General features: G+C 39.2%; 2 protein-coding genes across 6 annotated transcripts; one reads left to right on the top strand and one right to left on the bottom strand.

Moving 5' to 3' along the window:
- Window positions 1–1,153: 1,153 nt before the first annotated feature.
- LOC145917756 (uncharacterized) lies at window positions 1,154–16,530 on the bottom strand. Of its 5 annotated transcripts, none has more exons than XM_083003029.1 (28): window positions 16,368–16,530; window positions 15,558–15,729; window positions 15,338–15,491; window positions 15,190–15,281; window positions 14,950–15,128; window positions 14,728–14,880; window positions 13,887–14,246; window positions 13,022–13,174; window positions 12,246–12,605; window positions 11,177–11,536; window positions 10,435–10,606; window positions 9,933–10,086; window positions 9,777–9,877; window positions 9,232–9,410; window positions 9,037–9,159; window positions 8,541–8,936; window positions 7,132–8,376; window positions 6,869–6,988; window positions 6,409–6,810; window positions 4,982–6,295; window positions 4,703–4,846; window positions 4,403–4,543; window positions 4,028–4,199; window positions 3,626–3,779; window positions 3,467–3,567; window positions 2,945–3,114; window positions 2,729–2,854; window positions 1,154–2,291 (listed from the first exon to the last, which is right to left on the bottom strand). In XM_083003029.1, the coding sequence occupies exons 1-28, from the start codon at window positions 16,429–16,431 to the stop codon at window positions 2,155–2,157; spliced, it is 7,398 nt and encodes a 2,465-aa protein (XP_082859155.1). In that variant the 5' UTR covers window positions 16,432–16,530; the 3' UTR covers window positions 1,154–2,154. The 5 variants fall into 5 exon arrangements, with proteins under 5 accessions (XP_082859155.1, XP_082859156.1, XP_082859157.1 ...); XM_083003030.1 differs by having other exon boundaries at window positions 13,887–14,111; XM_083003031.1 differs by lacking the exon at window positions 11,177–11,536.
- Window positions 16,531–23,372: 6,842 nt separating this feature from the next.
- Window positions 23,373–26,278, top strand: LOC145903950 (store-operated calcium entry-associated regulatory factor-like). The gene is made up of 6 exons (XM_082992149.1): window positions 23,373–23,526; window positions 23,587–23,735; window positions 23,791–23,926; window positions 23,987–24,292; window positions 24,906–25,092; window positions 25,682–26,278. Exons 1-6 carry the CDS (start codon window positions 23,457–23,459, stop codon window positions 25,929–25,931), a joined length of 1,098 nt encoding a protein of 365 aa, XP_082848275.1. The 5' UTR covers window positions 23,373–23,456; the 3' UTR covers window positions 25,932–26,278.
- Window positions 26,279–26,600: the final 322 nt, after the last annotated feature.

The following is a 26,600-nucleotide window of genomic DNA, read 5'->3' as shown; positions in this document are numbered from 1 at the left end:
TTCTGTTTAGTTATAAAACTAATTACCACTTTGCAAACTAGTTGGTGTTTACGCTCTTCAATATCAGACTTGACCATTACATTTACTTTTTACATCTCGCAACTCCACATCACGTTTCGTTATACCTCAGCACCCCCCACACAATAACTATCTATACCTTCTCGAAGATTGCCAGTAGGTTTGCGTATATATAAGCTACCTTATTTGAATACGACCTGTTGAACGAGTTTATTACCTTTGAGCCGTCTCATCGCCGTCGCTCTTCTGACATGTGCGTGTGAAGAGCTCAAATATTGCGTGCGAGGATTTAAGATCGCACTCCACCTCGCATCCGCCCTTACACTCAATTAGGCAAATACATGCGCGAAAGCGAACGGCTGCGCGAAAAAAACTATCCGTTTCATGTTGAGGCTATTTTGGCCGAGTAGCGCAGTTTGGCTCTGAGTACAAAGCTCATAGGCGAACAGCTTCAAAAACCACCCGGTCCGGTGGTAATTTAAACTACGGACGTGATAGCAGGTTTGACTAATTAAAATATTTGCCGCCGTCCGGTATTTGCTTAAAACAAATAAATTGTTTTGCACAGATTTCCGAACATTCGATTTAGGGGGTCTTTCTGTCGCAATCATAGCCACAGGTCACCAAATCAATCAATCTGAAAAATCTTTTTCTCTGGGCAGCTTTACTGTGAAGCAAGCACCACTGTCAAACGCAATTACTTTGTGATTTGGCAAGTTTTATATTACTTTTGTAAACGCCCCGAGAATAAAATAAAATGACAAACCGACAAAGAATTTCCCTAAAGCTGTAATTGAACAAAATTTTTTCTGACCTCGGTCGAGTTCATTTCACCGCACGAAGACCAGACACGCGAAAGTCGGCGAAACATGCAATTAATATTTCACCACACTGTGATTCTTGAACGAGTGCATCTTGTAATTGGTGCTTTGCCTCTCACGCTATTCCCGTACATGACAACCCATTACCAAACAAAACGCACCTCTGGTACAGCATTTTTTTGTGCTGCTAAAGTTGGTCAGTTTCCGTTGTCCAAGCATTTACTACAATACTAACAATAGAAGAAATTTTACTTTTGAGAACTGTATAGAGTTTCATTTGAATTAGATTGACTACAATCGTGCAAATACAATAGCATAATAAAAGCGGCAAAAAATCATATTTACTCATCAGAATTTTCAATACATAGCAGCACCAACTTACAAACAATGCATTGCTGCACGGTTAACGACCGCTTGGGCGTTTGTTTGATTGCCAAAGGCCAGTGTTTTTGCCAGCTTGAATAAAAGCCTTTTTTTCTTTTGCCCACAGGGGTGCGCAAGCCGGTTTAGAAGGCGTTCGTGCTTGCCGTTATCGTTGTTTCGGATTGATAGTGGAAACAATTCCCCAATGTTTCGAGATGACTTTAACTATACTTTGTACTTTTTAAAAAAATTACTTCAAGCACAAAAGAATCAAGTTTTTTATAACAGTTGTGATAACACATGTTACTGGTGAATAGGAAATTATTCACTGGCTTTTTGTTAAAATGGATGGGTTTTTTGTTGACTTACGCGGTACGGTAACCTTGTCACACGCTGGGTCTGTTTCGTTCTACTTCGTCACAAGAGATAGAATAAAGCTATTGCGATTAAAAAACTTCCTGGTGTGCGGCCTTACACGTTGCAAGTCATCATCAACTGTTTGAAAGACCTTTGGCCTCCCACAGACTCATTGCTCCTGCGTCATCAGGGCCGTAGTTGGTAGCAAGATCCATAATTTTTTTTGTATGAGGTACAGTTACTACTATCCAAAACTCATTGTGACGCAACAATGCTTTACAAGCGCTAAACGAGGAGAGTTTTGCGTCAGACAAAAGCACGAAATCATTTAAAGTTCCAGCTGTTTTGAGTTGGCAATATTAATTACATCTATTATGAAACTTATATTTTAAATGTAGTTACCCCTGCGAAACTGGTGCGTTAAAGAAACAGCTATGCGGAAATGTGAGACTTGCTATAATGAACATTAAAAAACACAATGAGAAAACAAATTGCATATACAAAAGAAATAAAATATCATGTTATCCACCAGTAAAGGTTTCATTGACATTTGTAATAACCGTAAGTGCCAAAATAGGACAGATAATAACGAAATTTAAGAAAAAGTAAACATACGAATTGATGATATTATCACGCTGACTATGACGACATAAACACTTTTCAAGGTCGCGACAGCAGCAGAGGTTGTCGTTGGAGCACTCGTCGGACGCGTTAAGACTCCAGCAGTTGAAGCTGTGTAAAATACGACTAATTGTAAATTCTCTGTACATGTATGTGCGTGTGTTTAAATTTGGGGAAATTCCACAAATACTTTCCTGTTACTGGCACATAAGTTTCCAGAGTAAGGTTTGTTATGTCTTATTTCATTGATTGCGCTATATTTCTGCTTATCCTTATCGGAGCTATTTGTCAACACTGAAACAGTTAGTGTGTCGTAACAATGGCAAATGTTCAATATGCTCAGGTTAAACGTGGTGTCTAGCTGCCCTTTTTGTGATTAAATACGTTTCTGTCAATGCACTGGTGAGTTGTGTTCGACTTCTCTTTGAAAAACCGGGGCGCCTTTGCAGGGCTTTAAAAGGTTGCTTTTTTGTTTGATTGCTGTGCAAATTTCACTGTTGATTGTAGCCCAAATGTTGTCAACGGCGAAGCCGTCAATATAAACTAACCTGTTGTTGTGCTTGACGAGGGAATTGTTGACGTCATTATCGTGAGTAAACTTGTTGGTGCTACTGATGTAGTAACGGTGGTCGGTGCTACTGATGTAGTAACGGTGGTCGGTGCTTCAATTAATGCTGTTATACCACATTAAAAAAAATACTTGGTGAGGATATCAAAGTGCATTAGATTTGACCCACAAGGCACAACACTGTAACTATGCATACCAAAAACTCCTTGGTAAACACTGGTATAAGCACTTTGGAGAATATCGTAGTTTGAAACATTTACAATTCTTGCCGCTCCATTTGCAAATGTTTCAAGTTGTTTGGTGTCTATGTGCGGGCCCACACCAAAGGCGTAGAGAATGACATTACTCGATCTTAAGAGGGTAGAACTAAAAATAAAAAGTGTTTTTGTTTTCTACTATCGAAATGTAAACGTTCACAGAGGCATAAACAGAACTGTATTCTTCATCGATTAAAATATATCCTTAATCCTTTGCGTTTCTTGCACTGTTGAATATTGCGGGCAAGAATTAAAGAAGCACCAATACTGTTGATTATTTCTTTATAATACAACACCGTTTTTATCCAACTAATGTCTGCATTTTTTACTTGCGACAATTGATCTTTCATATAAGATAGCCTGACCAAATATTGTACCAAACTAAAACGCTGTGTACAGCATTTGGGTGAAGGAAATGCCGCAAACTTCAAAAGAAATCGCGCACAGTGTCTTGCACTTACGTTTCATTGCCCAACACATCGAAATCAGTTGCTGGGCCATCTGTTATCAGAATTATGACCTGAACTGCTGTGTTGCTGTTCGCTGATTGATTAAATGTAATCTATGAGAAAACATAATTAGCTGGCACACGACAATGGTTGTTTTTTAAATGTACATACCCGAACCACCCTTTGTATCGCCGCTGAGGTGAAAGTGCTTGTTGTCATTAAATGGGGCATGTTATTGTTTACGGCGTCATTGAAGCAAGTTACGGTTTTGCAAGCCCCCAAATTTGTTGGCGTTTGGTAAAACGCATTGTTTGTGTAGTCGATACTGCAAAAGGTAGTATAAATGTTATTCGTTTGGTATTTTCGAAACAGCAGACTTTAACCACGTCTCAAAACAAAACGTTCTAACCGAAACAGGGTTGCTAACGCGAGATCATGTGCAGGTAGTCATTAATTAAACAATTCAACGTTTCTAAAATTTGTAATCTTGCCGAAATATATTTGTTACATTTAATGAACAACGTAATATAACATGCAAGATAGGTCAATGTTTCAGAACAAATGAAAAAATACTTCATCAGATTTTGATTTCCGTATTGAACAATGCCAACTTGTGAGCCTGTGGAAATGTAGTTTGCAAATATGGATGACGTAGTTGTGAGAGCTTCCTTAAGTCCCAGAAAATCAGCGCCGCTAATGGATGAAGAGCTATCCACCAGTATCACCAAATCCAGTTGGGTAAATGCTGTAAAGGAGTACTACCATTTTGGGGGTATAAAACGCATGCAATTTACTTCAAGAAAAAACAGGTAATGTTTCTTTTCTTATTAACTGCAAAGAAAGTTTCTTGGACATGTGTAGCCATAGCCTTATATTATACTAGCAGTTTAGAAATTGAATACTGTAGTGTTTGTTTGCATTCTCTCGTTAGAGCGATTTTTACCGTACCTGTTGTGGAAGTAAAAGTTGTCATTGTGGCAGATTCGGGTATGGCACTAGTTCCTTGTGTTGTTAGCGGCGTAGTTGTGTCTGTTGTTATGATCGTTGTCGCCATGGTTTTTGTAGTTTCTGGAACCGGTGTGGTTGTACCTGTCGTATTTTCGAATTAGTGTTATTTATTTGCTGCTGTAGTGTTTGCAGTAAATACTGTGATAACTTCTAAATGCTTATGTATATCAGCAATCGATAGTTGTGTAAATATATCTTCCTTGGCGAAGGTTACTACCGAATCAATCAGTATTAACGTACCGACTGCTGCTGCTGTAGTCACCAGAAGTGTAGTTTCTGTTACTCCAGTTGTGCTTGCAACGGTGCTGGGTTTCGTGGCTTCGGTCGTAGTTGCAGATTTTGTTGTTGCCTCTGTCGTGACTGTTGTAGTCTCTGTTTTTTGGGCTGGAAACAAGTTTGGTTTGTTAATTGATAAGCGCGAGTTATTTTATTTGCCATGCTGGTGCATGTGGTATTGGATGTTCAAAAGTAACAAATATCATGAGTAGAAATATCACAAATACTTGCTGTACAACACACCAAGACTTATCGTGCTTGCATTCGTAAAAAGGGGGCTTGTTTGAATCGGGACTGTGGGAGTTGTTATAGATTTGGTCGTGACTGCTGTGATGGCAAGGGTGGCATTTGCTGTATCAGGTGTGTTTAGGCCAGAAGTCGCACCCGCAATTATTGAATCCGTGAATGTTTGGGACGTTACAGGTGGATTTGACACTTTCGATGTATAAGAAAAAGTGTTTAAAGGGACTGTTGTCATGGGCGTGGTTTGGGTTAACATTGCTGATTTTGTTGAAACATTATTGTCTGCTCTGCTTGTGGCAGCAGGTACAACGATGGTTTGTGTTGCGTCTGCAGCAATTCTTCCCGTTGTCGGCATGTGAGAATTCGCCGAAAACAATGTTTGTGATTCAGTGACATTTGCTGTTGTCATTACAGAGTCTGCAGGTGTTCTGTTTAGATCTAATTCTGTTGTAGCCATCACTTCTATAGGTCTAGCCGTGGTGACACTGGTTGGAATTTCTGCAGTGAAAATCGATTTACTTGTTGCTGCTGTCGTTTCAACAAATACATTTTTATTCGTTGTGGTCATGTAGCTCTTGTTTGTTGAGACTGTGCCCGATGCTGTCACATCGCCCATATCCACTGACGTTGGGAATGTTGTTCGTTTCGCAGTGGCGGCGGCTGTTCGGTCTGCCTTCGTTGAAGGTCTTATTTCGACTGTCGTAGATATATTAATAGCTCGTGTCCCTTCACCACTTGGAATTGTGTTAATGTCGACAAGCGCGGGGTTAGTCGATATTTCAGACCCAAAAGAGACAGTTTCGATTGCCATCGTGGCTCCCAGTACTGCAAAACTGGACGTCAAAAACTGGAGGTTTTCTGTTGACGACGTGGATAATTCTGTTACGGCAAGGGTTGGCATTGCGGTAGATTTTGTAACTGGTAAAGCACTATCGCTTGGAATTGCAGCGATTGTGGTTGGACCAGATGTAGATTTACTTGGTATTTGTGTCGGTGCCGCGGAAAAAGAAACTAGAGGCGTTTGTGTAATGGCTAACACTCCGCTCGTTCCTTCAGGTGACGTAAGTCTCTCAGTCGTTGCTCTGGTTGTTGGATCTTTGGAATTTACGCTTGAGGTTTCCAGAGGAAATATGGACGTAATCTTTGTAAACACGCTCATGACTGCTTCTGCTGTTGTCGTGCGTGCAACAAGTGTGGATGCATCTGATCGAGACCGAGTTGTCGATCCTGTGGTTGCTTCAGCCGAAGTTACAGTTCGTTCAAATGCAGTGGGTGTTGGTATTGTTGTTGTATGCACTGTTGTTTGTATCCGGTCTGTTGTATACAAAAAGTGTTTTAACATTTCTCAACTTTCAAAGTTCAAAGGTTTTTGATCAAAACTGATCTCTATGCTATTTATCTTCTGCAAAAATAGTTTGTATTCGTACCTGGTTCTGTATTAAAGTTAGACATTGTTTGATTAGCAGTAGTCATCGTTGACACGACATATTCCGTTGCTGTTGTAGTATCAGTCGCTGGAGTTGTCAAAACCTCACTAGATATGCTTGCACTTGTTTTTACTACAGTGGTCATTTCTTTATTAGTTGAGATTGCATCGTTTATTTGTGACACCGTCGCTTTTGACGTTGCGAATACGTTCGTTGTCGGTGGTACAGACGTTGCTACTGTTGCAGCGGCGGGAGTGACTGTACCTGGATTTTTTTCTGTTTGATTTAAAGTCTTTGATGTAGTTCCAGTCTGCTGGAACGCGTCTGGAAATGCCGTTGTAGGCATTCCAAACGCAGTTGAGGTTAAAATATCCGCATGCGTCGCATCATGTGTAGAAATATCTGTGTTGGCAGATTTTTCTAATTATATCAGTGATATTGATGCGTTGTCATGAAGTACCTGTTGATGCAGCGGCTGTCGGGTCATACCTCGTTTCTGCTACTACTGTTGTAATTGCAACTTGGGTTGGCGTTTTGGTTGTTGTCTCATTCATGGTTGTAGTGGACGCAATTTGCTGAGCTGGATATAACAGTTTTATCGCTTTAATTGTCGCACGTCGTTGAACACTGTGCTTCTTAATTTTTGTTTCTTTTCCGAACATGAAGGTGAGTTTGAACATTTCACATTTATAACTACATAACGACATATTAGTGTCAGCGTACTTGCAAAAGTAGGTTGTGCTTTAGTTTTCTGCGCTGCTCCATTTGTTGTTATGTCACTTGTGGAGCCTGTTGTCGAATCTGCCGTTGTGGTATCTGTTGCCCCAGGTAATTGACTTGCAAAACTTTTCTGTGTGTTTGTGCCAGAATCCGATGTGCCTAGAACAGTTACATCAGTAGGGTGAAGTGCGGTTGTTTGTCCGTAGGTTTGGGTGGCTGTAGTTACTTTCGGATGGAATGGATAAGTAGTCGGAGAAACAGTTACCAGTGAGGTGGCAGTGGTTTCTCCGAACACTGTTGGTTTTGTCAAGATATCACCATCTACTTTGCTGGTTGCTGCAGCTGTTGTTGTTGATGTCTGCAGGTCAGCAGTTGTCGAATTGGTTCTCTGATTTTCTGTTACCAACGTAGTTTGTGATGTACCAACATCTGTTGTTGTCATTACAACGCCTATAGCTGTTTTGTTAGTTCCTAATATTGTTGTGACTATGGCTTCAACCGTGGTGCCATTGCTTGGAATTTCTGCTGTAAAAATCGGCATATTTGTTGCTGTTGTCATTTCAACAATTTTATTTTCTTTCGCTGTGGTCATGTTTGTGGTTATGCTGGTTTCGTTTGTTTGGACCGTTGTCGGTGTTGTTGCATCAACCACATCTTCTGATGTTTGTAAAGTTGTTGATTTTGCGGTGGCTTCATCTGTCGTGTCGATTCCTGATGGGTTAGTAAGCGTCCGTACTTCAACCGTTGAAGAAACTTCCGAAGGTTTTGGCGTGGAGCTTTTCGTGCTTGGAAAAGCAGTAGTCTCTACTTGAAACGTAGTGGAGTTTTTTTGAAGTCTCGTTGAGGCAGTTGCATGTTCTGACGTGGTCAGTTCTTTACCTTGCGTCACTTGTACCGTGCGTGCAATTGTATTTGGACGGAATGTAGTTACATTTGCTGCTTGTGCTGACATCGTTGTAAAAGGGAATGTAAGCGTTTGTGTGCTTGACGTTATTGTACCGGTGCCTACTGGTAATGTAAATCCTACTGCAGGTAGCGTGGGAGTATTAGTAGGTTTTGCGCTGGATAAATCTTCGACATTTGCGCTTGATGTCGCGAGAGGTGATAATTCCGTGAACGTTGTGGAAAAACCGGTTTCTGCTTTTACTGTTATACTTTCATCAGTTGCTGGTGCGAATGTTGGAGATTTAGGCGAAGATACAGCGGATTGAAATGTTGTTGCACTCACTGCTGCTAGTGTCGTTTCACCTATGTCACAATAAAAAAAAGTAGATTTTCATGTTTGGTGCGAAAATCATATATTTTTGTGGTGTCAAAAAAGAACGCTGCACACCGCAACAATATGTCGCTGTGCGCCATTAGGGGTCAATAAATCACAAGTTGGGAAACCTTGCAGCATTATGTAATCATACCTATATCAGTAGACAAGGAAGCCATTGTAGTCTGATCATCTGTGGCCAACGTCGTTTCACTCTGTGTTCTTGATGTGGTAGCGGTTTCTGTTGTTGTCAAAACCTTGGTAGGTGTTGGGCTGCTGGCAGGTGTTATCATAAGGGTGGTAAATTCTGTATGATTAGCCATAGTCGTTGTGGCTAATTCCGTTTTTAATATGGCCGCAAATGTTTCGGTCGGTAAAGACGGAGTAGCTGTTGCTCTGGCAGTTGCATCTACTGTGGTGGTCAGGTCTGGATTAGTTGAGATTGTGTCGTTTGTTTGGGACGTCGTTGCAGGTATTACTATTGTTGTCGATATTGGCGCTGCCGATGTGGTTCTACTTGTAGTTTTTATCATTTTACCAGTTGTATTTCCTGATAAACATTAGCAGTCGTTTTTCAAACCAGCAGCTTCCGCAACAGTTGTTGCAGTTCAGGTTTTCTACTATTTGTAATAAACTTGTTATTCACAAACCTGTTGCTACTGCTGAGGGAGATGTTGTTCCTGTCATTCCTAATGTACTTGTAGTCACACTGGGTGCGTTTGTTTGCGCCGTTGTTTTGGCGACTGTTGATATTTCAGTCATGGACGTTGTGGCTACAGTATTGGACAAAGGTTTGGTTGATGTATATAACATTCAACTTTGAATCTAACAGTTTTGTTACATACCAACCACTGGTAGTATTTGTTGGTAAGTATTGCTAAGAGCACTTTGAAGATTCGCGTAGTTGTCGATTGTTGTAACTCTCGACGCCGCATTCGCATAGGATTCAAGTTGTCCTTTATCTATGTTTGGTCCAACACCAATCGCGTGGAGGCTTACGTTATTGGTTCGTATAAGGTTGATTCTATAAACAAAAATTAAATGCAGGATTAATACAGTGTGCAAAACGAAGTGTATCTAAAGTATTGTGGTCACGCCTGACTGCATATACATGGCTGCAACAGTGCGCTTGCAAGCCACAGCCGCGTGATTCGTGGAATGTGCCGCAGTCCATTCTGCGTGATTCTCGTTTGTATGTGTGGTATTTTGAATGTAAATACTTCCCTGTAAATACGTGTTTGTTTGCCTTGTTTTTCATTCTATGGTTTTGCAATGATTTCAACGAATACAAAGAAAAACAACATAAAGAATATTTTACATACTTGCATAGCGTTTTAAACAGATATGTTTACAATAAAAAATGTATGCCACCAGTTTTCCTGGAACTTACGCTGCACTTCCGCCACTACTGAAATCAATAGCTGGGTCATCTGTTATTAGAATCACCACCTTTTGCGCAGAGTTGCTGTTCGCTGATTGGTTGAAAGTAATCTAATGAGAAACATGATTTAATGAAGCCCACAAAATTTTTTTCAAATACGCTTACCAGAACCACTCTTTGTAAGGCCGTTGATGTGAAAGTGCTCGCTGCCAACAAGTGGGGCATATTATTGTTTATGGCGTCATTGAAGCAACTTACGTTTCTGCAATCCCCAAAGTTTGTTGGCGATTGGTAAAACGCCGCATTTTTATAATCGATGCTGTAAACATAATGTAATTGCTCATGTAAAAAAAATTTAAAAAACTGTGACAAGCTTGAATCTGCGTACTTATAGCGCATACCGAACTAAAACAGAAGCAACTCTTAAACGCTAATTGATGAATCGTCATGGGCGGAGTTAAGCTACCTTTATGAATCTCACTGTTAAAGCAGTCTCCTAAAAATTTCAAAGCAAGCGTGAATGCGTATTGTTTAACTGTTTAACTTCTTCAATGCAAATAAATGGATTATTCTGAATGTCGCACAATCGATTTTCATCTGTGTGTTGCGAACAAAGAAAGCCATTTTCTCTGGTTTATGTTCAACCGTAAACAGCATAGTCACCCACTTTCTCACGTCTTGATTTCCATATTGAACAACTGCAACTTGTAATCCTGAGGAAATGTAGCTCTCAAAGCTGGATGACGTATTTATAAGAGCTGTCTTTAAGAATAAAAAGTCAGCGTTGGAAATGGACGAGGTGCTATCGACCAACAACACCAAATCCATTGCAGTGCTTGCTGCATAAAACATACACAAACATTTATTACTCTTACTCTATAAACACACTTAGTGGGATTTATGGGTCATAAATTCAATCATTCGATATAACAAGATGTTGGTCGTTAAAAAATACTTCTTGTTCAGCAAAATATGAAACGTTTGCGTCAGAATCCGTTTGTTGCCATTTACACATAGCTTTACATTAAGCGATGCCAAATTTCCCAAATCCGTTCACGCCTAAAAGGTCACGAACGTCAGCGTCGTTATATTTTTACTTGTAAACTCTGAGGTTGGGTCGGTGACGCACAACTGTAATTGACATCAGAACAGATTTTTCCATGAATTACTGTACATTTCGAAAACAATCTAACTCTTCTTATTTTGTGCAACAGTAAGTTTTCTTGCGCATATGTGACTGTTTTGGGTAAAACAGCATCATAAATTAAAGTTAAATATTGTTGTCAGACTATATGACGTTTTGGTAAGATATTGGTAATCACACCATTTTACCAATTTTAGTCTCTCTCTACTTTGTAAGGACTAAAACCGTGACACTGCTTTCGCCATCGTCGTTGATGTAAACACACCTGCTTCTGTAGATGAATCAGTAGCCATCGTCAATGTAGTAGAATCCGTATTCGGTACAGTTGCTGTTGTTTCGGCCGGTATATCATGAGTAGCTGTTGTGTTGTTAACTACTCCCGCTGTTGTTGTCAGTTCTAGACTAGTTGAGATGATGTCATTTGTTGGGGACGTGACGTCAGTTATAGTGGGTGTGTTCGTTTCTTGTGTCACAATTGTTGTCGATGTCGCTGCAACAGGTGTGAATGATGTTGTATCCATTGCTGTGTGAAGTGTTGCTTCTGTCATTCCCATTGCACTTGCATTCGTGATGGATGCATCTGTTTGCACCGTTGTTATGGCGACGGTTGTCATGGATGTTGTGGCTATCGTATTGAACAAAGGTTTGGTTTGATGAATGTATATAAGTGCGAATGTCCCTGCTTATGGTGCCTATAGTGAGTCTTATTATTGTTTTTTCGCAATTGCGTCCTTAATTTTATGCAAACATTTTCCAATATTTACGTGATGGGATGAGATTATCGTTGACCTTTTATCAATTTAAACCAATGTTGGTCATAAATTCAATCATTTGATATAACAAGATGTTGGTCGTTAAAAAATACTTCTTCTTCAACCAAATATGAAACGTCTGCGTCAGAATCTGTTTGTGGCCATTTACACATAGCTTTACATTAAGCGATGCCAAATTTCCAAATTCCGTTCACGCCTAAAAGGTCACGAACGTCAGAGTCGTTATATTTTACTTGTAAACTCTGAGGTTGGGTCGGTGACGCACAACTGTAATTGACATCAGAACAGATTTTTCCATCAATTACTGTACATTTCGAAATCAATCTAACTCTTCTTATCTTGTGCAACAGTAAGTTTTCTTGGGCATATGTGACTGTTTTGGGTAAAACAGCATCATAAATTTAAGAGCAAATATTGTTGTCAGACTATTTTACGTTTTGGTAAGATATTGGTAATCACACCATTTACTAATTTTAGTCTCTCGATACAATAATTTTATAATACTTTGTAAGGACCAAAACCGTGACACTGCTTTCGCCATCGTCGTTGTTGTAAACACACCTGTTGCTGTAGATGAATCAGTAGCCATCGTCAATGTAGTAGAATCCGTATTCGGTACAGTTGCTGTTGTTTCGACCGGTAAATCCTGAGTAGCTGTTGTGTTGTTAACTACTCCCGCTGTTGTTGTCAGTTGTGGACTAGTAGAGATGATGTCATTTGTTGGGGACGTGACGTCAGTTATAGTGGGTGTGTTCGTTTCTTGTGTCACAATTGTTGTCGATGTCGCTGCAACAGGTGTGAATGATGTTGTATCCATTGCTGTGCGAAGTATTGCTTCTGTCATTCCCATTGTACTTGCATACGTGATGGATGCATCTGTTTGCGCCGTTGTTATGGCGACGGTTGTCATGGATGTTGTGGCTATCGTATTGAACAAAGGTTTGGGTTGATGAAGGTATATAAGTGCGAATGTCCCTTCTTATGGTAACTAGTGAGTCTGATAAATGTTTTTTTCGCAATTATGTGTCCTTAATTTTATGCAAACATTTCTAAATCTCTTCATGAGTCAATGAGATTATCGTTGACCTTTTTATGAATTTTAACCAATGTTGGTTATAAATTCAATCATTTATGATATAACAAGACTTTAGTCGTTAAAAAATACTTCTTATTTTGCAAAATATAAAACGTCTGAGTCAGAATCTGTTTGTGGCCGTTAGTAAAACAGCATCAAAAATAATAACTTAGCAGCAAATAATGTTTTTAGACTTTTATAATACTTTTTGAGGGCGAAAACAGTAACATTGCTTTCGCCATCGTCGTTGTTGTAAACACACCTGCAGCTGTTGATGTCATTTTTTCTGTTGTGAATGATGTTGTATCCATTTTTGTGCGAAGTGTTGCTTCTGTCATTCCCATTGTACTTGCATACGTGATGGATGCATCTGTTTGCGCCGTTGTTATGGCGACGGTTGCCATGGCTGTTGTGGCTTTCGTATTGAACAAAGGTTTGGGTTGATGAAGGTATACAAGTGCGAATGTCCCTGCTTACAGTGCCTATAGTGAGTCTGATTAACGTTTTTTCGCAATTACGTCCTTAATTTTATGCAAACATTTCCCAATATTTCCGTGATGGGATGAGATTATGGTTTGTTAACCTTTTATCAATTTTAACCAATGTTGGTCATAAATTTAATCATTTAATATAACAAGATGTTGGTCGTTAAAAAATAATTCTTCTTCAGCAAAATATGAAACGTCTGCGTCAGAATCTGTTTGTGGCCATTTACACAAAGCTTTACATTAAGCGATGCCAAATTTCACAATTCCGTTCACGCCTAAAAGGTCACGAACGTCAGCGTCGTTATATTTTACTTGTAAACTCCGAGGTTGGGTCGGTGACGCACAACTGTACTTAACACCAGACAGATTTTTCCATGAATTACTGTACATTTCGAAAACAATCTAACTCTTTTTATTTTGTGCAACAGTAAGTTTTCTTGGGCATATGTGCATGTTTTTGGTAAAACAGCATCATAAATTAAAGTTAAATATTGTTGTCAGACTATATCACGTTTTGGTAAGATATTGGTAATCACACCATTTCACCAATTTTAGTCTCTCAATACAATAATTTTATAATACTTTGTAAGGACCAAAACCGTGACACTGCTTTCGCCATCGTCGTTGTTGTAAACACACCTGTTGCTGTAGATGAATCAGTAGCCATCCTCAATGTAGTAGAATCCGTATTCGGCACAGTTGCTGTTGTTTCGGCCGGTAAATCCTGAGTAGCTGTTGTGTTGTTAACTACTCCCGCTGTTGTTGTCAGTTCTAGACTAGTTGAGATGATGTCATTTGTTGGGGACGTGACGTCAGTTATAGTGGGTGTGTTCGTTTCTTGTGTCACAATTGTTGTCGATGTCGCTGCAACAGGTGTAAATGATGTTGTATCCATTGCTGTGTGAAGTGCTGCTTCTGTCATTTCCATTGCACTTGCATTCGTGATGGATGCATCTGTTTGCGCCGTTGTTATGGCGACGGTTGTCATGGGTGTTGTGGCTATCGTATTGAACAAAGGTTTGGGTTGATGAAGGTATATAAGTGTGAATGTCCCTTCTTATGGTGCCTACTGAGTCTGATTAATGTTTTTTTCGCAATTATACGTCCTTAATTTTTTGCAAACATTTCTAAATCTTTTCTTTAATCAATGAGATGATCCTGCTATTTTTGCTGCCAGGCATACTTATTAATCAGAATTGTTCTTCTGGCACTCAATGAGATTATCGTTGACCTTTTTATGAATTTTAACCAATGTTGGTCATAAATTCAATTATTTATGATATAACAAGACTTTAGTCGTTGAAAACACTTCTTATTTTGCAAAATATGAAACGTCTCTGTCGGAATCCATTTGTGGCCGTTAGTAAAACAGCATCAAAAATAATAACTTAGCGGCAAATAATATTTTTGTCTTTTATGGTACTTTTTGAGGGCGAAAACAGTAACAATGCTTTCGCCTTCGTCGTTGTTGTAAACACACCTTCAGCAGTAGATGTCATTTTTTCTGCTGTGAATGATGTTGTATCCATTGCTGTGTGAAGTGTTGTTTCTGTCATTCCCATTGTACTTGCATTCGTGATGGGTGCGTCTGTTTGCGCCGTTGTTATGGCGACGGTTGTCATGGCTGTTGTGACTACAGTATTGAACAAAGGTTTGGGTTGATGTATGTAAGTTTCTGTTTACTAACAGTTTTGTTACATACCAACCACGGGTAGTATTTGTTGGTAAGTATTGCTAAGAGCACTTTGAAGATTCGCGTAGTTGGCGATTGTTGTAACTCTCGACGCCGCATTCGCATAGGATTCAAGTTGTCCTGTATCTATGTTTGGTCCAACACCAATCGCGTGAAGGGTTACGTTATTGGTTTGTAAAAGGTTGCTACTACGAATAAAAAATAATAGCAGGTTTCCAAATGTATGTCACTAGTTTTCTTGAAGCTTACGGTTCACTACTGAAATCAATAGCTGGGTCATCTGTGATTAGAATCACCACCTTTTGCGCAGAGTTGCTGTTCGCTGATTGGTTGAAAGTAATCTAATGAGAAACATGATTTAATGAACCCCCACACAATTTTTTTCAAATATGCTTACCAGAACCACTCTTTGTAAGGCCGTTGATGTGAAAGTACTCGCTGCCAATAAGTGGGGCATATTATTGTTTATGGCGTCATTGAAGCAACTTACGTTTCTGCAATCCCCAAAGTTTGTTGGCGATTGGTAAAACGCCGCATTTCTATAATCGATGCTATAAAAATAATGTAAGTTATTTACCCTGTTTTTGTGTTCAATCGTTAAAAGCATAGTCACCCACTTTCTCACGTTTTGATTTCCATATTGAACAACTGCAACTTGTAATCCTGAGGAAATGCAGTTTTCAAAGCTGGATGACGTATTTATAAGAGCTGTCTTTAAGATTAAAAAGTCAGGGTTGTTAATGGACGAGGTGCTATCGACCAATAACACCAAATCCAGCGTGGTGCTTGCTGCATAAACATACACAAACTTTTGATACTTTCACTGTCTCGTTGGCAAAGCATTTGTTCGATTCTGAATAATCATAGGAGAGAGTTTTGCTAAAACAGAATCTAACATAACATTAACATAGAAAATAAATGGTTGATTGTTATGATGCATCTGAATGAAATGTGAAACAATTAGCACAGGGTAAAAAAAGGTTTGGTCAACCCTGACGTGAGCATTCAAACAACACGTGTACATGTAAATGTAAGGATATCCGTGACTCCTTGCTACCGTGTTTGCAGTTGCACGTGGAATTTGTGAACCATGACGAAGTTTTCCAGTCGCGTGCACGCACTACCGCAATTATTCTAACCATGCAACCTTCAAACTGTTGGGTCGTCACTTTTATTTTCATTATACATAAGGGAAGTGAAAAACAACGTTGCACCTACTCAAAGTAATATGACAGCGAAACCCTAAAAAGCGAAATTGTGCAAAACACTCGTGTTTCAACAGATATGACGGCATATTATGTTAGCGTGACACCTGCTAACCACCAACTGCTTATTAAGGTCATTTGATTTGTTTACTCAAACATGCTTTAATGTTGAAAGATTTTTTATGTTTTTCGATTGAAGCAAATACAAAACGTTTTACATACCTGCTTTGCTCAACAAGAAGTAACAAAAGAAGAATGAGCAAGCGTTTAAAACTCGTAACAACATCTTGCACAAAGTTTCTTTACATAATGCTAAATTTGAAAGTATAGTAAGAAATCAGTAAAGGGTAACACTAACTTTAGATATGCTGTAACAAAAAATCATTAAACCGATAAATCTTCATAAACATCTTGTTTTGGGTCTATGATTCCATAACACTCAGCTAGACAATTAGAATTATAACCATTTGTGACTTCTATTAAACTAACACGCTCTCAAAATAACCTGTTATTGACATCAAACCCTGTTTAGAATTCAGTCGTTTGCTGTATCAAGAAACCGGTCTGCGAAAACGGTAAGAATTGTTATCTCGCACTATCTGTCTGTGTCCACTCAAGCATGGAGTTCCTTGGAACCAATGTATTTGAAGTCTATGAGCTCACGAAAGGTCACGAACGAATTCGTCGACATTTTAACCAAAACTCAGGTTGCGGGTCGATGACGCACATCCGTATGTAACATCATGATATTTTAGGGCGGAATTTCCTTTTCGCTATCTTGCTATAGCTATCAATCACTTACACCTAAACATAACAACGTTTGCCTTGCACAATAAGGTTGTCACGTTTGAGAACAACAGTAAAAACATCAAAATTAAACGAATGAGGATAACATTTTAATAAAGACTCCACTCCCTTGTGGGTAAAAATAACATGTGCTAGATTACATCCCTTGCTAGGCAGTAGACGTTTGACCTTTTGGGAAGAAGAAAAATCGGCTCCAAAACTTTTCAGCAAAGTTGTGATCACTCGGCATAATACGTAGTTCCTGAACCATGAAGAAAGACGTATACTAGCTTATCCCAAAAGGCTATAACATGATTTGTCATATGCCACATCATGTGGTGGCCACACCTATTTTTGACCACCACTGTATAATTTTGTGCATATTGCGCAGTCGCGCTTAGCAGAAAGTTTTTATCGCATACATATGGTTAAACGTCTGTAGAAATGGTAGTTCGCTTGTATTGCTGCTCGGTGGTATTCGGCGGATCTTTGATTTGTCGAATATTCAAGGAGAGTTAAAAACGATCAGGTCAGGTCTTCCACTGTTTATGAGTGTGTTTGGGTTTGCGTTGTGTTTAGGAAAACACAGTAACAAATCATTGAAACTTGTTTGTTAAAATGGTCAAGCTGCTGCACCTAAATAGTCTAACTTCTAATAATCTACATTCTGCACTTTTCGCGTTTATTTTTAGCTCAGTAATGATGATTCAGCGATGCCTTAGTCGGTAACCACGCCGAGTTTTGTTTCTACAACAAAATGTGTTTTGTCCGTACACATAATCAGTGGTTTGCAACACGCACATAAGGCGCCTGAAATACATAATGGTGCGTGACGAAGCTCCTTTCTCTGGAGGCTAAGTGTATCTTGGTAACGGAAAAATTATAAATAAGAGAATACAGCTTTATACATATATTTGAGCCTCTCAAATTTACATAGAAAAACAGGGTCATCACAGAAAAATGACCTTACTCGTTTTTGAAAAGTTTTTTTTGTTGCGTCACGCAGAGTCTAATTGTCAACCAAATTATGGGAGTATTTGCCAAGCATTCACTTATTTTCGCAACCTTCGGCAAAACCATAATTTCACTAAACTTATTTTCCGTTGGAACAAAATGACCTAACATTTCTGCTGTCTGTGTCACTATAATCACGCTACGGTGAGGTCATATTACGACAAAATTGGCGACATTGGACTGGAAAGCGCATACACGAACCCTCACGAGAGGCAAACGATGAGTTAAGGACACATTTCTTTCAACTAATCCGTCGATCCAAAGAAAGCGACCATAATTAAACCTTTTCAAACATTCGAGGGAGTTAAAGACCAAACATTTTAAATTATAGATTTTCGGTGTGGGGACAGATCATATTACTCACCGACTGAAACATTGGTAAGACAAGTCCCCTGCGCCTAAATGCGCCCCATGCGTGCGTCACTAGTTACAGAATGTTGGAAATAACTGCTGTGAACCTATTCGGCATTGCCTCAATCTAAAACGACCATTGACGCTAGTCGGTCACACATTTTTACCTAACGTGGCAAGAAACTTATGTCTTGTGCAGGCACTCACGCTCACGCATGGATTATTTTGGACTCAAGAAAGTAGTTTAGCATTCAAAGATAACGAACGACAACACACATGCTTCCAAATCTCCCGAAAAACATGAATATTGCATTAGTTATGTGGTAGACTACATGTTATTTAATTGCATCCACAAACTTTATAATTTTGAAACCCATATCTTCGTTTACGAGAGGAACTCAGCGCACCGCGAAATATCGTATTAAACACAACAACCAGAAGAATTGTGCAGTATAAGTTCCCATGGAAAGTGAAGCGTAACGATTGTGAATAAATAACGACAATTAAATGTGCAAGTATGCAATGTTTTATTCAAAACTGTTTTTAATGTTTGGTTGCTTTTCGAACCACGGACACACAAGATCCGCGTGGATCGTACTAAATGTCTTTAGTTTTGGAACATATCTGCTGGGGCTCAGTGTATTTTGCTTGTAGCCTTATTCCACAGGAACAGGGCTTGTAATGTTCAATTGATATGGCCATCACATACTTAAATTACCTTTTCGAGTTGTCGCTACATAAACTAATGAATAGCGTGTGGATCTACATGTGCATTTTTTAGAAACAATGCAAGCTAAGATTTAGCAACTATAACAGACATGTAATTGTCTCTGTTTTATGGGGTCTCTTTCCTCATTTGTACTAGAGTCTGTTGCTAAACGCCTGATTACATTATTAAACCTCAATAAAGCAAAAAACATCTCGAATTTCTGAGTAACCAAAAATTAGGCATTTATTTCACCAAAGAGACGCTAGTCGACAAAACTTTTTTTCCAGTCGACAAAACTTCAAACGCACATAACTCTGCTGTTTCTCAATGGATTCCAATAATTTTTTTGGCAAGATTCATATATTGACACAAAATTTATGGAAATGTAAAAAGAAATATTAATTTCGAACGAATTTTGTAACGTATATTAATATGCATGGTCATAAATCCGCTATAACTTTTTTCATAGGTCGACAGGAAAGATAATTCTACCACTGTTGGAAAGCTCTTTAAAATCCCTTTACAGCGATACCAAACTTGTCTTCTCATTAGTGGGGGAAATATGTTTACCGACCGAATATTAAATATTACCGTCATAACAAAAATCAGTCTTTTGCTTGTAACTTTGGCTACAGTTCAACAGGAAAGACAATTCTACTACCATTGCAAAGCTTGCACAAATACCTTTCCAACGACACCAAACTTGTCTTCTCATTCACGGGGGCTATATGTTTACCGGGCGAATATTGTTCATAACCTCGCCCCCACAAAAACAGTTTTTCGCTCATAACTTTTTTTCTAGCCACAGCAGGAAAAATAATTTCACCACCATTGCAAAGCTCATTGAAAAACCTTTCCAACGATACCAAACTTGTCTTCTCATTAGTGGGGGAAATATGTTTACCGACCGAATATTAATTATGACCGTCATAAAAAAATCAATCTTTCACTTGTAACTTTGGCTACAGTTCGACAGGAAAGACAATTCTACTACCATTGCAAAGCTTACACAAATACCTTTCCAACGACACCAAACTTGTCTTTTCATTCGTGGGGGAAATATGTTTACCGGGCGAATATTGTTCATAACCTCGCCCCCACAAAAACAGTTTTTCGCTCATAACTTTTTTTCTAGCCACAGCAGGAAAAATAATTTCACCACCATTGCAAAGCTCATTGAAAAACCTTTCCAACGATACCAAACTTGTCTTCTCATTAGTGGGGGAAATATGTTTCAAAAACAACTTTGCTACACACAAGTTATATAAATATTTTTGCAAGAAATAAAATACTTTTATACATATTACACAAACATATGATGGTGGTAGAATTGTCTTTCCTGTCGAACTGTAGCCAAAGTTACAAGTGAAAGATTGATTTTTTTATGACGGTCACAATTAATATTCGGTCGGTAAACATATTTCCCCCACTAATGAGAAGACAAGTTTGGTATCGTTGGAAAGGTTTTTCAATGAGCTTTGCAATGGTGGTGAAATTATTTTTCCTGCTGTGGCTAGAAAAAAAGTTATGAGCGAAAAACTGTTTTTGTGGGGGCGAGGTTATGAACAATATTCGCCCGGTAAACATATTTCCCCCACGAATGAAAAGACAAGTTTGGTGTCGTTGGAAAGGTATTTGTGTAAGCTTTGCAATGGTAGTAGAATTGTCTTTCCTGTCGAACTGTAGCCAAAGTTACAAGTGAAAGATTGATTTTTTTATGACGGTCATAATTAATATTCGGTCGGTAAACATATTTCCCCCACTAATGAGAAGACAAGTTTGGTATCGTTGGAAAGGTTTTTCAATGAGCTTTGCAATGGTGGTGAAATTATTTTTCCTGCTGTGGCTAGAAAAAAAGTTATGAGCGAAAAACTGTTTTTGTGGGGGCGAGGTTATGAACAATATTCGCCCGGTAAACATATTTCCCCCACGAATGAAAAGACAAGTTTGGTGTCGTTGGAAAGGTATTTGTGTAAGCTTTGCAATGGTAGTAGAATTGTCTTTCCTGTCGAACTGTAGCCAAAGTTACAAGTGAAAGATTGATTTTTTTATGACGGTCATAATTAATATTCGGTCGGTAAACATATTTCCCCCACTAATGAGAAGACAAGTTTGGTATCGTTGGAAAGGTTTTTCAATGAGCTTTGCAATGGTGGTGAAATTATTTTTCCTGCTGTGGCTAGAAAAAAAGTTATGAGCGAAAAACTGTTTTTGTGGGGGCGAGGTTATGAACAATATTCGCCCGGTAAACAAATAGCCCCCGTGAATGAGAAGACAAGTTTGGTGTCGTTGGAAAGGTATTTGTGCAAGCTTTGCAATGGTAGTAGAATTGTCTTTCCTGTTGAACTGTAGCCAAAGTTACAAGCAAAAGACTGATTTTTGTTATGACGGTAATATTTAATATTCGGTCGGTAAACATATTTCCCCCACTAATGAGAAGACAAGTTTGGTATCGCTGTAAAGGGATTTTAAAGAGCTTTCCAACAGTGGTAGAATTATCTTTCCTGTCGACCTATGAAAAAAGTTATAGCGGATTTATGACCATGCATATTAATATACGTTACAAAATTCGTTCGAAATTAATATTTCTTTTTACATTTCCATAAATTTTGTGTCAATATATGAATCTTGCCAAAAAAATTATTGGAATCCATTGAGAAACAGCAGAGTTATGTGCGTTTGAAGTTTTGTCGACTGGAAAAAAAGTTTTGTCGACTAGCGTCTCTTTGGTTTTATTTCGCAGAATGTAAAATGTCCAATTGATGATTTTCTGTACTTTTCCGGGTGAATGTTTTCCCAGGTAACAAGTATTTGAACCCGATCAGATAGGCAGTTCTTCTGTAGGGCCGATTGCTCTTCAAAAAACAACAACAGTAATAACAATAAGTGTTTTGTCGTTTTTCGTTTTTCCTTCGGTTTCGCAGTGACAAAATCTTAACAACCCTTGAAATTTACCCATTGTTAGGAGGTATATCGTTTTCCTCCTCTTCAATATTCTCCGAAAGTTGAGATTGGTCAAAATCAAGTAATTTACCTGGTCTGGGTAGCCTGTAAAGTTGTGAAAACCAATTGCAAAGTTGTGAAAACCAATTGCAAGTTGACAGTGCTTACCATTTTGATGTGACGGAACACACAAGGAGCAGAAGTACGAATACACCTATCATCTTCATTTCGAATTGGTAATATAGATTCGTTCCTTATCCACTTTAGAACATTTTCAACTGCTACCGCATGCAGCGCATCAGTCGCTTATATCTTTATATTCTATCAACAAAAACTTGTTTTTCATTGCTGACAAACAACAGGTTATTAAATAATGTTTTACCAAAACAATTGTCCATTGTGTAAAAACGATTGAGTCATATCCTCCCGTATTTATATGTTAAACAATTCCTAAAAATGCTACGAGGAACAATTGCAACATTCTGCAACAAACTCGCGACAGCAAAACATGTTGCAAGTCCTTGAATAGGAATGCCAAGCGCATTTTCTGTTTTCCATAAGTTCGTAAATAGTAGTTCTATGTGTAATAACATCTCTTTAAACAAGTGCTAAAAGTAAAAAACTTCTTTCCGGAGCGAATAAATTTACCCCCCAAAAAAAATAAACCATCGTGTTTTCGTCTACAAATTGAATAAATTTACTATATTTATGCTTCTGATAACTATTTGGGAATTCTTATTGGAACGGCGATCCGGCTTACTTTCACCTCTGCATAAAACATGTGCTAAACCATCAACGATATAGCTTCCTGGACAACTATTTGGGTGGATAACTTGCAATAACGACTGATCGCTGTGTCTGTAGGACATTGGATTGAGCACCGATTGGTTGAAAAATGTTCGATAGAGATCAGTGGTAATAACCAACTAATAAAATTTGTTTGGTGTAAAAATCGGCATATGAACTTGCCGTTGCCTCGTTTTGTGCAAGTAGAAGGGGGAAACCTTGTAAACAATTAAAAGGTAAGTTTATACACATGTGACCCAGGCTGATGAATAACCACAGCAGGGATACAAAGTCTTTGTGACAATTACGTCAGTACGAACGTTACGCGTGACTGCGCCACTAATAAAACAAATACTACATTCTCCATTTTGTATGACTGGCCTTTAAAGAAGCTGATGCAAGTAGTAGGACAGAAATCGTTTGTACTGACGTGTCCTTTTCCACCTATATTTCAGATTAAATAAATTTTTTCCCGCATTTGCAAAAGTTGTTGAATGTAATGGTTTGAAGAAATATAATGTTTTTGTTTTGAAGAAATGTTGGTCAAGACGCAGTGCTGCTCTTAAATTAAGGATATTGGATATATAGGCCTATTGCTTCCTGTCTTGGAGGCACAGGCACCATACGGCAATAACGACATGCTCATTTTTTTGTTGTAGATAAAACGTGGTGGTATCGAATTATAGAAGAAATTAGTGTGAATTTATAGTGGAAATCAAAATATGTTGTTTCGTTGCCTTTTTGTACTGGTTGGTCTTTTGGTCGTGGTATCGTATGGATGGATGGGAAGTGGTACGTATCAGCTTATTGTTATTGACAGTTCTTTAACTTAACATTGTATGTTAAATTCAGAGGATGACAAAGTTCTGCTGCGGGATGTTTCTGCTATAACTCTGTATCCAAACCGGATGACAACGGGGCGACGTAGTTCACCTGTTTCTCAAATGAAATGTGTTGGTGGCACTGCTGGTTGCTCAAAATTTACACCTTCTGTTGTGCAGGTTTGGCTAAATATATTGCTTCTGAGGCACATTTATATTCATGCTTCATTTACAGTGTAAAAATGTTGGGTCTGACGGATTTGATGTCCAGTGGGAGTGCAAAGCTGATATGGATGACTCATACAGATTTGGAAAAATTCAGGTTTCTTGTGAAGGCTACAACCATCCAAATGATCCATATGTCCTAAAAGGTGAATTCAAACACATTTTTGAATTATGTGCATTAACAGATGTACATTTGATAAATTCAGGTTCCTGTGGCCTTGAGTACACTGTTGATTACACTGAGGCAGGCCACAAGCGACAACACAAGAATGAGGGATCATATGGAAGCAGTTACTATCAACAAAACACTTACAAATCCAATAGTGGCGGGGGATCTTGGTTTGTCTTCATTATCATTATTGTCGCTATTGTTTTCTTGATTCGAAAGATGACAGCAGACAACAATGCTGATACTCCACACCAACGCATGCCCAACAATGGGCCTTCACCATCACAAAGGCCTGGACCATCTGCACCACCTTCATATGGATTTAAGTCTGAATATACAAGAGGTTGGTTGTTGTGACTTATGACATCATAAATTGTCAATCTAAATTTTATAACGCAGTAATATTTCATGCAATGGCATGATAGGCAGGATCGCCCCACTGCGCAGGTCCTTGCTTGGCGATCACAGCTAACGTATCGCGATCATGAGGTTTTCAGGCTTGGCAGCCCAGGCAATGCAGCCCAGCTGGGCCTGAAAAGCCTGAAAACCTCATGATCGCGATACGTTAGCTGTGATCGCCAAGCAAGGACCTGCGCAGTGGGGCGATCCTGCCTATCATGCCATTGCATGAAATATTACTGCGTCATCTGATACGGTGGTAGAGATCCCCTACGTATATGTGAAGGTTGCCTGACAAGTTGTGCGCTTGCGCACCAGTGTACCTTGGCCACAATATACCCCGTGAAACCACTGAGCTCCTGTAGCTCAGTTGGTAGAGCGTTGGGCCTGGTTAGCCCAGGGTCGTGAGTTCAAACCTCACCGGGAGCTTGATTTTTCAAATCTTGTTCCGACTTGTCAGGAAAAAGTGGCTGATCCAGCTGGGCTGCATTGCCTGGGCTGCCAAGCCTGAAAACCTCATGATCTAAATTTTATATGTATCAAATTGTGAAATTCAGAAACTGGGCCGCCTTCCTACTCCGAAGCCACAACAGCTTCTGATCATGCAACACATTCGTCTTATTCTGGAACCCCAACTTATACAAGAACACAAAATCAAAATCCCAACACCAATACTGGCCAATTTGGTGGATTCTGGAGTGGCATGGGACTGGGTAGTCTTGCGGGGTACATGTTTGGTTCAAGGTATGTTGTGTTCTTTCCTTTGATATTACAATATTATGTGTGGTAATACTGTTGTTATTTAATTCCAGTTAAGATATAATTATGTTTTTGAACCAATGTGAAGGTCGCCTGACAAGTTGTGCGCTTGCGCACCAGTGTACCTTGGCCACAATATACCCCGTGAAGCCACTGAGCTCCTGTAGCTCAGTTGGCAGAGCGTTGGGCCTGGTTAGCCCAGGGTCGTGAGTTCAAACCTCACCGGGAGCTTGATTTTTCAGATCTCGCTCTGACTTGTCAGGAAAAGTGGCCGATCCAGCTTGGCTGCAATGCCTTGGCTGCGAAGCCTGTGAACCTAATGATCAGAATATTAGAGCTGTGATCGCCAAATATAAAGGGCCAGCGCAGTGGGCCGATCCCGCCTTGCTATGCGTAAGCATGGCATTACTTCTGCGTTTTTGAACATTGTGCAATAAATGTTCAAATAGAACAAATTGTAAACTTTATTTTTGTTGATGTGTAGTGTAAACTTGGTAAATCGTCAATACTGCACAAGCTACTTTTTATGTGCATGGAGACTTTTGATGATGTATGTTAATGTCTTGCTTTGTAGAAACAACCAAGGATATTCTGGCAACAACTATGGTGGGTATGGGTACAACGGCGGATACAACAATGGTTGGGGAAGTCGCCGAGGTTGGGGCAGAAGCAACTGGGGGGGTTCATGGGGAGGTGGGGGCAGTTCATGGGGAGGGGGAGGTGGTTCATGGTCGAGCTCAAGTGGATCGTCCTCTAGGTCATCCAGTTCATCACCGGGATCTTCAAGAACTGCTTCAGGATTCGGAGGAACCAGTAGGCGCTGAGTTTACTTGAAACACACTCTTTAAAAATATGGACGGCACGTGACATTTCTTTTACATATGTTTGCTGTCACTGCAGTCAGTAGTATTGAACCTATACTAACACGCACTATCATTGATGTGATGTAGCCTTGCACCTGAGTTGCTGTACGAATTGTTGGTAGTTTGTTTCGAGCTACTGGAGTAAACAGTTTTCTTGAACTTGTGTTGTGGGCTCGATGCAATACTTTTTTCCTATGTGGAACTGTTTTCGCATGTTTTATTATGAATTTGAATGTAAATATTGTTAGTGCTTGTGTATTTTTTAAAATGAAATAATGTTGTGTAATAAACTCACTTTGCGAACTATGGTTATACAGCGTCGTAAAACAATCTCATTACACGGATGCGAATAGTGAAGAAAAGAAAAAAATGCTTTTTAGAAAACAATGTATTCTTCTTTCACATAAGCCTCTCTGACTGTATGGTAACTTCGTTAATCCCTGTGGTTTCTCTGCATCTAGATACTGCAATCTCCGGAGCTGTCTTTGTCGTAAACGAAAAAATTAATTGGGCACTTTGTGTGTAGGTCGCAGTATGATTTGTGGAATAACCGGGCTAAATTTTTTAATAAGGGACATTTTGCAATGAAAGCCATACAGCATTGTAATACAAATGTGGAAAAGGACTTTA

The sequence above is a fragment of the Ascidia mentula genome, chromosome 1 (genome assembly GCF_947561715.1).
Source record: "Ascidia mentula chromosome 1, kaAscMent1.1, whole genome shotgun sequence".
NCBI classification, from domain to species: domain Eukaryota; kingdom Metazoa; phylum Chordata; class Ascidiacea; order Phlebobranchia; family Ascidiidae; genus Ascidia; species Ascidia mentula.
This window is presented reverse-complemented; position numbering and strand designations above follow the sequence as displayed.